Source organism: Lutra lutra, chromosome 16 (genome assembly GCF_902655055.1).
Source record: "Lutra lutra chromosome 16, mLutLut1.2, whole genome shotgun sequence".
In the NCBI taxonomy this organism is placed as follows: domain Eukaryota; kingdom Metazoa; phylum Chordata; class Mammalia; order Carnivora; family Mustelidae; genus Lutra; species Lutra lutra.
Genome location: NC_062293.1, coordinates 55,670,583 through 55,683,617, shown reverse-complemented (window position 1 = coordinate 55,683,617; position 13,035 = coordinate 55,670,583). Strand labels below are relative to the sequence as shown.

General features: G+C 41.9%; 1 protein-coding gene across 1 annotated transcript in view; it reads left to right on the top strand.

Moving 5' to 3' along the window:
- Positions 1 to 13,035, top strand: part of DNAH9 (dynein axonemal heavy chain 9) — a 342,755-nt gene that overhangs the window by 64,552 nt on the left and 265,168 nt on the right. The window contains 2 exon segments of the mRNA XM_047707126.1: positions 10,457 to 10,679; positions 11,301 to 11,467. Of these exon segments, the coding sequence (XP_047563082.1) occupies positions 10,457 to 10,679; positions 11,301 to 11,467 (390 nt within the window).

The following is a 13,035-nucleotide window of genomic DNA, read 5'->3' as shown; positions in this document are numbered from 1 at the left end:
TAGTTTTGTTGATTGTTCCCTTCTCTGTACAGAAGCTTTTTATTTTTATGTAGTCCAACAGTTGATGTTTGCTTTTGTTTTCTGTGCCTCAGGAGACATATCTAGAAAGATGTTGCTACGGCCAATGTCAGAGAAAGTACCACTTGTGCTCTCTTCTAGGATTTTTATGGTTTCAGGTCTCACATTTGGGTCTCCATTTTTAGTTTATTTTTGTGTGTTGGGTGGTCCAGTTTCATGCTTTTGCATAGAGCTGCCAGTTTTCTCAGTACCATTTGTTGAAGAGACTTTTCCCCATTGCATGATCTTGCCTCTTTTGTCAAAGATTAATTGACCATATATTTTGGGTGTGTTTTGAGACTTTCTATCCTGTTCCATTGACCTGTTTGTCTGTTTTTGTGCCAGTACTATACTGTTTTGATTACTACAGCTTTGTATTATATTTTGAATCCTGGGATTGTGACACTTCCAGTTTTGTCTTGTTTTGTTTTTTGCTCCAGTTTTGTTTTTTGTTTTTTTCTTTTTTGTTTTGGCTTTATTTAGGTACTTTTGTGGTTCCATACAAATTTGAGGATTATTTGTTCCAGTTCTGTGAAAAATGCAGATGGTGTTTTGATAGGGATTGCATTAAGTCTATAGATTGCTTTGGGTAGTATGGGCATTTTAACAATGTTTGTTCTTCCAATTCACGACCATGTAATATCTTTCCATTTGTGTCATCTTCAATTTATTTCATTAGTGTTTTATAGTTTACAGAGTATAGGTTATTCACCCCCTCGGTTAAGTTTATTCCTCTCTTCCCCTATGATCCTCTGCCTTGTTTCTTAAATTCTACATATCAGTGAGATCATATGATAATTGTCTTTCTTTGATTGACTTATTTCGCTTAGCATAATACCCTCTAGTTCCATCCATGTCATTGAAGATAGCAAAATTTCATATTTTTTGATGGCTGTGTAATATTCCATCATATATAGATCTCCCGTCTTCTTTATCCATTCATCTGTCAGTGGACATCTGGGCTCTGTCCATAGTTTGTCTATTGTGGATGTTGCTGCTATAAACCTTGGGGTGCAGCTGTAACCCTTCGGATCACTACATTTTTATCTTTAGGGTAAATACCAGTAGTGCAATTGCTGGGTCTAGGGTAGCTCTATTCTCAAATTTTTGAGGACCCTCCATTGTGTTTTCTAGAGTGGCTGCACCAGCTTGCATTCCCACCAATAGTGTAGGAGGGTTCTCCTTTCTCCTCATCCTCACCAACATCTGTCATTTCCTTAGTTGTTAATTTTAGCCATTCTGACTGGTATGAGGTGGTATCTCATTGTGGTTTTGATTTGTATTTCCCTGATGCCGAATGATGTGGAGCACTTTTTCATGTGTCTGTTGGCCATCTGGATGTCTTCTTTGCAGAAATGTCTGTTCATATCTTCTGCCCATTTCTCAATTGGATTATTTGTTCTTTGGGTGTTGAGTTTGATAAGTTCTTTATAGATATTGAATACTAGCCCTTTATCTGATGTCATTTACAAATATCTTCTCCCATTCTGTCAGTTGTCCTTTGGTTTTGTGGACTGTTTCCTTTGCTGTGCAAAAGCTTTTGATCTTGATGAAGTACCAGTAGTTCATTTTTGCCTTTGTTTCCCTTGCCTTTGGAAATGTGTCTAGAAAGAAGTTGCTGCAGCCAAGGTCAAAGAGGTTACTTATCCCTTCACTTTCAATGTGCATGTGTCTTTAGGTCTGAAATGAGTCCACTGGAGGCAGGATACTGATGGGTTTTGTCTTTTTATCCTTTCTGTCACCCTGTGCCTTTTGATTGGGGCATTTGGTCCTTTTATATGAAGGTAATTATTGATAGGTATGTATGTATTGCCATTTTGTTACTTGTTTTATGGAGATTTTTTGGTAGTTCTCTTTTCTTTTCCTCTTCTCATGATAAGTGGGCTTTCCTTAGTGATATACTTGGATTCCTTTCTCTTCGTTTTTTGCATATCTATTACTGATTTTTGATTTGTGGTTATCATTAGGTTTGTATGTAACATCATTTGCATATGGCAATCTATATTAAGATGATGGTCACTTAATTATGAACCCAGTCTTTAATCCTCTCCCCTCCACATTTTAGGTATATGGTGTCATACTTCACATCCCTTTATTTTGTGAGTCCCTAGACTAATTTTTACAGATACACTTATTATTGCTGTGTCTGTGCTTCCTACTTTCTTAGTCTTTCTTTTTTTTTTTTAAGATTTTATTTATTTATTTGACAGAGAGAGATCACAAGTAGATAGGCAGGCAGAGAGAGAGAGAGAGAGAGGGAAGCAGGCTCCCTGCTAAGCAGAGAGCCCGATGCGGGACTCGATCCCAGGACCCTGAGATCATGACCTGAGCCAAAGGCAGCGGCTCAACCCACTGAGCCACCCAGGTGCCCCTTTCTTAGTCTTTCTTATGGTCTTTCCTTTCCACTCAGAGTCCCCTTTACCATTTCTTGCAGGGCCAGTTTAGTGGTCTTGAATTCCTTTAAATGTTTGGGTTTTTTTTAGAAACTCTTTCTTTCTTCTTCTATTCTGAACGTCAGCCTGGCTGAATAGAGTATTCTTGCCTGAAGATTTTTTCCTTTCAGCACTTTAAGGGCATCATTCTACTCCCTTCTGGCCTGCAAAGTTTCTGCAGAAAAATCCACTCGTAGCCTTATGAGGTTTCCCTTGTATGTAACTGCTTTCTTTTATCTTGCTGCCTTTAAAATTCTCTCTTTATCACTACTTTTTGCTATGTGTCTTGATGTGAACCTCCTTGGGTTGATTTTGTTGGCAGATCTCTGTGCTTCCTGGATCTGGATTGCTGTTTCCTTCCCCAGATTGGAGTATGCTGGCCACTCTAGGGGCTGCTTGCGCACTGCCAGGCCTGTGGCATTACCTTGTATGGCCATGCCCAAGAGCATATTAGAGAGGGCAATAGTCAAAGCACAGCATGGTGGGGGTCGTGCATTGGGGCAGCCCTGCTAGAAAGTTTTACACCCTGCCTTTCCTCTGTGGGAGAGGCTCTGCAGTGCCTATACTGAGGTGGGCTGTCCGGAGGGAGGGATGGTGGGAGGTACAGCATGGGGGTGGGGCAGCCGTGCTAGCACATTAAATAGTGAGTCTGCAGGTGCCCATGTGTTTATGCTGGGGGACAGGAGAGGGAAATGGCACCTGCCAGTTCCTTTATTCCTGGATGAGTTCCCCAGAAATTTCTGTGTCTCTAGTACATGCTCTCCTTCCTGTATGCCCCAGGAATCTTTCAAAGAGCTCCTTCTCTGCTCTATCTCCCTGGTCTTTTTTTGTGTGTGTGTGCTGTCTCTTTAAGGGCAGGAATTCAGTTTCCCTTTGACTGCCCTGCTCTCCCAGAGCCAAGCCTACAGATTTTTTAAAATTCCAGGTTTTGAGTCCCACTGGTTATAAGAACTTACCAACATTCAACCCCTCTGGTTTTCAAAGACAAATGTTATGGGGATTCACTTTCCCATGTGGACTCCCTGAGTCCTACTCTGTGCCCCCAGATGCCTCCCTCCCAAGGCTGCTTGGGCAAGTTGATTTAGTTCTGACCTTGTCTCCACCCTTCCTGCCCTCTTTGATGTGGCCTCTTCTCTACATTTAATTGTGGGGTTTATTCTGCCAGTCTTCAGGTGGTTTCTGATGCAAGTGTTATCTAGTTCTATCCATGGGATGAGGTGAGCCTAAGGGTTCTCCTACTCTGCCATCTTCTTGGGACGTCCTTCCAGTTATATTTTGTTATGGATTTTTAACAATTGCACTGTGGTCAGAGAAGGTGATATAGATAATAAGCTTCTGAAATTTATTGAAGTTTGCTTTAACTCTACATTATGGTCAATTTTTATAAATGTTCTGTGCACATTTGAAGAGAATGTGTAATTCTGTAACTGCTGGGGAGGGGGGAATGCTCTGTGTAGGACTATTTGATCAAACTTGTTAGTAGTTTTATTCAAATCCACTATATCCCCACTGACTTTTTTTTTTTTTTTTGGTCTGCTTAGTTGATTAATTAGTGAAATAGTTGTATTAAAAATCTTCCACTCTGGGACACCTTGGTAGCTCAATCACTTAAGTGTCTGACTCTTGATCTCAGCTCAGGTCTTGATCTCAGGGTCATGAGTTCAAGTCCTATGTTGGGCTCCATGCTAGGTGTAGAGCCTACTTAAAATAAAAAACTTAAAAAAAAAAAACAAAAAACCTTGCACTTTGATGGTAGGTTGTCAATTTCACCTTGTAATGCTGTCCCTTTTTGCGTCATGTATTTTAAGATTATGTTCTACAAGCATACAGAGTTTGACTTTTTATATCTTTCTGGAAAATTAGAACTTTCAGCCACACTTAAAAATCTTCTTTATTACTAGCTATATTTCTTATATTAAAGTTTGTTTTCTTTTATATTAATGTAACAAAACCAATTTCCTTTGTATGATATTAGCTTGGTGTCTCTCATTTTATCCTTTGGCTTTTAATCTTACTGTGCCTTTATATTAGGGGAGTTTTTCTAATAATCGGCATAGAACTGAATGTTTTATTCACCTTAATATGTATTTTTTAACTGGAAGATTTTGTTCATTAATATCTATTCTGCTACCATTTTATTATATGCTTTCGATTCTTTTTTTTCTTCCTTTTCTTGCTTCCTTTGGGTTGAATTTGGTTTTTTGTGTTCTTTTTTTAAGATTTTATTTATTTATTTGACAGAGACACAGTGAGAGAGAAACAGAAGCAGGGGGAATAGGAGAGGGAGAAGCAGGCATCCCGCTGAGCAGGGAGCCCGATGTGGGGCTTGATCCCAGGACTTTGGGATCATGACCTGAGCCAGGGGCAGACACTTAATGACTGAGCCACCTAGGCGCCTAATTTGTTTTTATTTAATTCCATTTTCTTCCCTTCTGCTAATTTGGATGTTACATCATCCATGTCTACTATTCTAATGGTTACCATAGCTATTTTAATAAGCATCCTTAAAAGGAATAAATTTGTCAGTTTTGTTACTCTCCTCATAATCAGTATAAAGAGTTTAGAATAGTTTGATCTCAACTGTTTATACATCAAATGATATTCTCATTCACAGTGATTTCAGTTGTTCTCTATTATTTATTCAAATACTACAAATTCCACTTTATTTTATATACTCAATGTTTATTGAAAATTATTTAAAAATCAATTAAATTTATCAAATGTTTGCCCAATGTCTCTTTCTATATTACAGACTAGTTCCTTAAGTTATGTCCATCGGAAGTTCCATTAGTTTAAGAGTCTACTGGTGAAACTCCTTGTTTCTTTCTCTAAAAGTCATGTATTTTTCCCTTGTACTTGAAAAAAAAAATGATTTTATAGAAGAGAGAATTCTAGGATAACAGCTGTTTTCTGTGAGTTTATTGAACGCATTATTCCTCTGTCTCTTGGCTGCCATTTTTGTTTCTGAGCAGTCAGCCATCACTCTGGGGTTGAGGGGGATTTTTGTTTTTTGGTTTGGTTTGGTCGAAATCTGTCTTTGCTCTGAAGCTAATCAGCTAATTTTAACCTTTTTATTTCCTTTTTGGTGAAGGTATCCATATGAAGTATCTTAAGGTTTTCTTTTTTTTTTTTAAGATTTTTTAAAAATTTATTTATTTGACAGAGAGATCACAAGTAGGCAGAGAGGCAGGCAGAGAGGAGGAAGCAGGCCCCCTGCCGAGCAGAGAGCCCGATGTGAGGCTCAATCCCAGGACCCCAGGATGATGACCTGAGCTAAAGGCAGAGGCTTTGACCCACTGAGCCACCCAGGCAACCCAAGGTTTTCTTTTTTTTTTTTTTTAAGATTTTATTTCTTTGAGGGAGAGAGAGCACACAAACAGAGCAGAGGGGCAGAGGGAGAGGGAGAAGCATACTCCCAGCTGAGCAGGGAGCCTGACATGGAGCTGGATCCCAGAATCTCAGGATCTTTGGCTAATGACCAAGCCAAAAGGAGACAGTTCACCGACTGAACCACCCAGGCACTCCCTTGAGGGTTTCTTTATATTAATTCCACCTGGAATTTGTTGGGATTTCTTGAACTCATGTTGTCTTTCAGCAGTTCAAGAAAATTCTCAGCCAGGATCTCAGAGATTGCTTCTTGCCCATTCTGTCAGTTTCTTCTGAGCTCTTAGGAAACTTACATGAGATGTTTTTTTACCATCATCCACATATTTTAACAGATTTTCAGAGTTTACAGCTATCTGTCTGCACTGCAGTTTAGATAACTTTTCCACTTTTATCACACAGCTGTCTGATTTGCTCAGCTTTGTTTAAATCTCCTGTTTAATCCATTCATTGGGCTTCAAACTTTAATGAATACATTCTAGTTTTAGACCTTCTATTTGGTGATTTTATTTATTTTTTAAGACTTTATTTATTTGAGGGGTGCCTGGGTGGCTCAGTGGGTTAAAGCCTCTGTTTTCGGCTCAGGTCGTGATCCCAGTGTCCTGGGATGGAGCCCCATGTCAGGCTCTCTGCTCGGCAGGGAGCTTGCTTCCCTTCCTCTCCCTCTGCCTGCCTCTCTTCCTACCTGTGATCTCTCTCTGTCAAATAAATAAAATCTTAAAAAAAAAAAAAAAAGAAAAAGAAATAAACTGTCTTAAAAAAAAAAAGACTATTGGGGCGCCTGGGTGGCTCAGTGGGTTAAAGCCTCTGCCTTCGGCTCAGGTCATGATTCCAGGGTCCTGGGATCGAGCCCCGCATCAGGCTCTCTGCTTGGCAGGGAGCCCGCTTCCTCCTCTCTCTCTCTGCCTGCCTCGCTGCCTACCTGTGATCTCTATCTGTCAAATAAAAAAAAAAAATCTTTAAAAAAAAAGACTATTTGAGAGAGAGTGAGAGAGCATAGGTGGGGGGGCAGCATAGAGGGAGAAGAAGCAGGCTCCCTGCCAAGCCAGGAGCCCGAAGCAGGACTCAATTCCTGGACCTGAGATCATGACCCAAGCCAAAGGCAGATGCTTAACCAACAGAGACCAAACAGGTGCCCTGTTTGGTTATTTTATAATTTTGTGTGTTCATTTTTGTATTCTCTTGTTCTTTACTCAAATATTGAGGCTTCTCCTTTATTTACTCATTTTTTAAGTCTTAGAACGTGTTCATTAGAGGATGATCTTAAGACAACTTGTGATTTGTCAATTTAAAAATGTTTTGTTTCTACATGCCATAGATTAAAGGTAATGTAAAGAACTACCAAAAAGTATTAGCTTCCTTGTCCTGGAATTGCCCATCAGCGTAGCACAGTGTGATCATTTTTGAATTGCTAAAACATTTATTAAAGGCTTTTGCTATGCTTTTCTTCACAAAGTAACGCCATCACAACCCATAATTTTCAGTAAGTTTTGTCACTTCTCGTCTCAGAATCTACCTTCTCAGAAAGCAAAGATCCGTGCAGGATCACAGATTCTGAGTATATTTGGAGAGCCTCTGAAATTGCCTCTCTTCCTGACTCAGGCAATGCTGATTTTATATTTCAACTTAAAGTTGGGTCAGGGGCAGTGGCTGAGACCTACTGAGACTGTAAGAGCTTACTTAACCTTCTGAAGGGTGATTTCTGTCTTGACTAATACATTGTGCTCAGAAGGTTAAAGTTATTTTTCTCAGTCAGTCTTGAATTGGTATCTGAGAAACCATAGGGAAGGCACTTTTTCCTGCCGCCTGGGTCACAAACAATTGACAAGGCACTTAAACAGGAACTCTTGTTTTTTTAAAAAAATACATGAAATATTGCTATTTCAGATTCTGAATTCTGACATTTGAAATCTTTGCAGGTTTCATTTCACTACTTCTGCTGGCTCCTACTCATGGTGATTTTTTTCCTTGTGTATACATCACGTTCCTTGGAATCAGTGAACATCTGTGGGAATCCTTTGAGGACTGGAGTGTAGTCTGCATTCCTCCATTTGTGTCTCCCTGTCATCGAGGGATTCTTCCATCCCTAGACCACCTGCATTTCAACGTGTAGTGGTCCACCTGCTTCCCAGGCTAAGGCAGGAAGTTTCCATACTTGCCCTTTCCATGCAGTGGATTTACTTCTTGTTTGCCCTTATGGTGTCGTAACTTCACATGCAGCTTCCTACCAGCCCCCTCACCTCGTGTGGGTCCCAGGCTGAGTCACCGGTTCCCCACGTCCCACAAGCAATCAAAATAGCAGCTTACTGTGTCTGGGGTTCAGTAGAAACCATCACAGAAGGACCACTTTGACCCCTGCTTAGTGCTTGGCTCAGCCTCCCAAAGTCCCTTAATTTTGTGCCACTTTAGTGACACATTTTTAAATGACGTTGAAGTATATGTTTAAGCATTTTCATGGGCTCAGTGGAAGGGTTATTTATGCATATTATTGTGTGTGTCATACAGCTAGACACAGACGTCTCAAGCTTCTACTCTGAATTACTCCGCAATTAGCCTTTTCCTAGACTACTCCACCAAAACCACTCTCATTGAGATCGCCAGCATTAGTCATGTGGCTGAATCCTATGATCATCCTCTTCATCTTCCACATACCCCTCAGCAGGATTTGGTGTGGCCGATTATTCCATCTTTCCCCAAAAGCTTCTCCCTGTGGCTTTCAGGATACCTCACCTTTTGTGGTTTTGCTTCTGTCTCACTGGACCCATCTTTTTGGTCTCTGGTCTCTTTGGCTGGGCTCATCTCTTCTAGATATTAGCATTCCTGAAACCTCGATTCTGAACTTGCTATCTATATTCCTAGTCCAGGTGATCTCTAACCCAACTCTGAGAATGATCCATGTGCCAGTAACTACCCGATTTATGTTTTTAGCCTCCTCTCTCTGGAACTCGAGACTTCCATTTAGCTGACTGACAGATACCTCCCCTAGGTGTCTAGTGTTTGTGAGGCATCCCACATGTAATATATTTTAAACTTATCCTTCTTCCACCTTCTCCCTCCAAAAAACCCAGTCTTCCTCAGTTCTTCCCATATCTTTACATGGCATTGTCATTGACCCCATTGCCAGGAGTTAATGATTTCTCTCATCCCTTCACCTCTCTCCCCAATCCATTAGTGGGTCTTATAGTGTCTACCTGTGAAATTATCTTGAACCTGACCACTCCTCATGTCCACCTTCCAGGCCAAAGTCTCGTCATCATCATCTTCTGTCACCTGGACAACCATTTGAGTCTCCAAATGGCCCTCCTGGTTTCCATTCTTGTCTCCCTACTTCCAATGCTGCCACCATCATCATCACCTCCTCCAGCTAGAGATCTTTTGAAAATATGTCAAATCATGCCATTCTCCTATTCAGGATGCTCATGCTTATAATAAAATCTGGACTCCTTACCCTGGCAAACAAGATCCTGTGGTGTCTACCCCCTGTTGATTCTCTCACCTCCCCGCTTCTCTGTTTCCCCCTGTTCCTCTTATGCTTCTGCCTGCTGACCTTTTCCCTTTCCTCAAATGCATCAGACTGAATCCAGGCTCAGTGCCTTTACTCGTGCTGTTCCCTGTACCTCAGAAGCTCTTCTCCCATTTCTTTCTGTGGCTCACTCCTTCTCATAATTTCCATTCCTGTTCAAATACCACCTCAGCAGAAATGCCTTCACTGGCCACTCCCACAGAAAATAGAACTATCCATAGTCTCCATCCCCTTACAGCATTCAATACCATGTGAAACTATACAACTTATTTCATTGATTTGTTTCCTATGTATTTTTCCCATTAGAATGTATACTTCACGTGTACGGAGGCTTTGTTTCTCTCATTTGTCATTCTCTCCTCAGAACCTGGAAGCATGGTTGGGCTCAAATATAGGATATATCTCATTTTATGTAATAGGTGCTCAATAAATATTTTTGAAATAAAAACTGTTGCTTCATTCCCACAGTAACCAGTGAGGCTAATGATTTCCCAGTCATAGAGGTGAGGAGACTGAGAGGCAGAGATATTAAGTGAGCTGGCCTTGGTTACACCTCTAGTAAGTGTCCAAATTAAACCCAAGTGTGGTATGACTTTAGAGACCATAATATTTTTTTTTATTTTCAATTTTTTGAAATTTTTTTCTGAAGTTCACATACCAAAAGAAGTTGCAAAAACAGTACAGAGTTCCCTTGTACCCTCACAGAGCTTTCTCAAATGATACCATCTTGTTTAACTATAATGCAGTTATCAAAACCAGAAAGCTAATACTGGTGGAGAGCTAGTAACTAATAAACAGATCTTATTCACATTTCACCAGTTTGTCCCACTAACGTGTCCTGTCTCCTGAGTCTCCTCCAGCATGGAGGTCTCTGTCTTTTGCCACCGTGACCCTTCCAAAGAGGACCATATTCTCAGCATCAGGGTCTAATCTACACAAAGTGCTAGACTTGTGGGAAGTTTTCCCCAGTGACAGCTGTTATTTTGGGGGGAAATAAATAAATCTTTCTTTTGAGGAGCAGAAGGGAAATGCTTCTTCCCATTCTCTTTGTTTTGCTTAGCTTGGCCGCCCTTGAAGTGTTTATCAAGAATAGTGAGAGCGGCATGCTCAAGAAACTTGAAAAAGGGGATTTCAAAGGACTGGTTGAGGTTATGGGACACCTTATGGCTGTGAAAGAACGACAGGGCAGCACCAATGAGATGTTCGAGCCCTTAAAGCAGACTATTGAATTGCTGAAGACCTATGAACAGGAATTGCCGGAACTGGTGTTTAAGCAGCTAGAGGTCAGTACAAAGGGTGTTTTCCAAATAAAAGAAAGAGAGGGAAAGTTTCTGACCTTCAGAGTGGGGTGAGGTGGGTTGAGGTAAATGAGAAATGGGGCTTGGTAAGGACCCAAGGCTCATGTTTTAGAACTATCTGTGTGACGGGTGTGTGCTCTCTAGCACACTCTGGAAACTCCTCAAATATGAGGCAGCACAATGCTGGAAAGAGATGGGAGAATTGATGTGAATGAAGTGTTTTGGTTTTTTGGGGGGTGGTTGCAGGGGATGAGCCAAGTTTTGATTCAGAGAAAGAAAAGCAAATCTGAGAAAAGTTAAGATGGACTAAGGAGATGTGAAGCATGAAAGAAAATCGTCAAGTGCTCTGAGAAAATACAGAAAACAGCACAGGTTGCCCAGGTAGCAGTGGAGGGCAAGAAGGGTATGGAGGAGTCAGAAGGATTGGATAGCCAGGCAGGCAGGCGACCAGGGAGAGATGGGTCAGGGGAAGGGAGCCCATGACACCATGACATCATAGCATGGCTTTGTGGGTGACCCAAAGACATCTGGGTGCCATCCAGCGTCAGATCTGCGGACAAGGGGGAGCATGACGTGGGTCTGACCACATAGAGGTCATCTTCACAGGAGCTGCCTGAGAAGTGGAACAATGTGAAAAAGATGGCCGTCACCGTGAGGCAGCAAGTGGCACCACTACAAGCAAACGAAGTGGCCCTCCTCCGCCAGAGGTGCTCAGCCTTTGACCTTGAACAACAGGAGTTTTGGGAGCAATTCCGCAGGGAAGCCCCCTTCAGGTACGCACCCGCTCCTTCCTTTTTCAACATGGCTGTCTTTGGGTAACTGAGGGTCTTTCAGTTGAGTTCTTGAATTCTCTTAGTGGATGAAGACACTTGGGTCTTGGTTAGAATGTGGCACTGAGTGGGCAGAGTCCCGTCATGGCCTGGATGAGATGACCAAAGGTTGCACAAAACCGTGCCTTTAAAACAAAAATCTAGAAACTCTGTGTCTTCAGGTTTGTCAAAGGACTGTATGTGATCAAAACATGAGGTTTTTGACAAAGCCATTTGTATTCTAAATTCTCACAGACTCGTGTTCTTTTGGTTTAAAAAGTGGCTGGTAGAATTGGAAAATAGTTCTGGAAGGCACTTTGGAAGCCTAGGGGAAGGATATGAGGTGATGGAGTTTTTTCTGTCTCAGCTTAGTACTACTCAGACCCGTCCCCACTTGTGAGAAGGGGTCTTTACTTAAGACAACAATAGGACCAGGCAGCGTCATTCAGATGGGTCCACACTGCACACACAGACACAGACAAGTTTAGCTCAAGTCCTCCCTCAGTGGAGAAGTAAGTGTCCCAGGGATCTGTGCTTGGTCTGCTGCTCAATGCAGGGGCTCCAACCAGAACAAGCTGGTTCTGGTGTGTCTGCTGACATAGGTTGTTGATAGAGTGAAAGAACTAATTTTTTAGTATATGTGCTGCCGAAGCGAGCACTGAAAGAACTAATTTTTACAAGTGTATAACAGAGTATCTGGCACGAGAATGACCAACCATCCCAGTTTTCTCTTGGTGGCTCTGGTTTTAGCGCTGAAAGTCACACTTCCAGGGAAGTCCCTCTGTTTCAGACAAATTGGACCCGTCGGTCCCCCACCATGGCAGACAGGAAGGACCTACGTGTTTTTGTTATTCACTCACCAACACTTATTAAGCAGCTCCTATCTCCCAATTACTTGGGGCTAGAGAGAACAACAGGAGTGCATTAAGAGGCAGGCAGGACAGAGGGTCAACTCTGCATGAGACTAACATGTATCCGTCACGAGACTAAAGCAGTGTGCCACCATGTTGGCCGCACGTCACAATCACCTGGGGAGCCTCTAAAATTGCCCATGTCCAGTCTGTCTAGCAGACCAATTGAATCAGATTCTCTGGGGCCAAGACCTGGCATCAGTAGTTTGTAAAGCCCCTTGGGTGATTCCAGTGTGTGGCCAAGTTTAAGACTTGCTGCCCTAGTGGGAGGTCACTGGTTCCCTTTCAAGCCATCCCTCCAGGGCATGTAATTCCAAATGAGATCTGGATCCCTCCAGAATAATGCCTTGGGAGCTGTGCCCTTATTCCAAGGAAATATCTATTGCTCTACCTATTGGCAAAACTCCTTCTGGAACCATTCTTTCAATGTCTGAGACCTATTCTTTGGACTCTCCTTTGGAAGCACAATGGAATTTTTGAAATTCAACACCGATCATGCAGCAGCAAAGCTGGTGAGGGAGGTGGGTTATCAAGCTGAGTAAGTACCGCTCAGTGGTAACAATCCACCAACGGCAACAGCCATGAAAGCAATGACATGAATATCTTTGCATCAACTGTCCC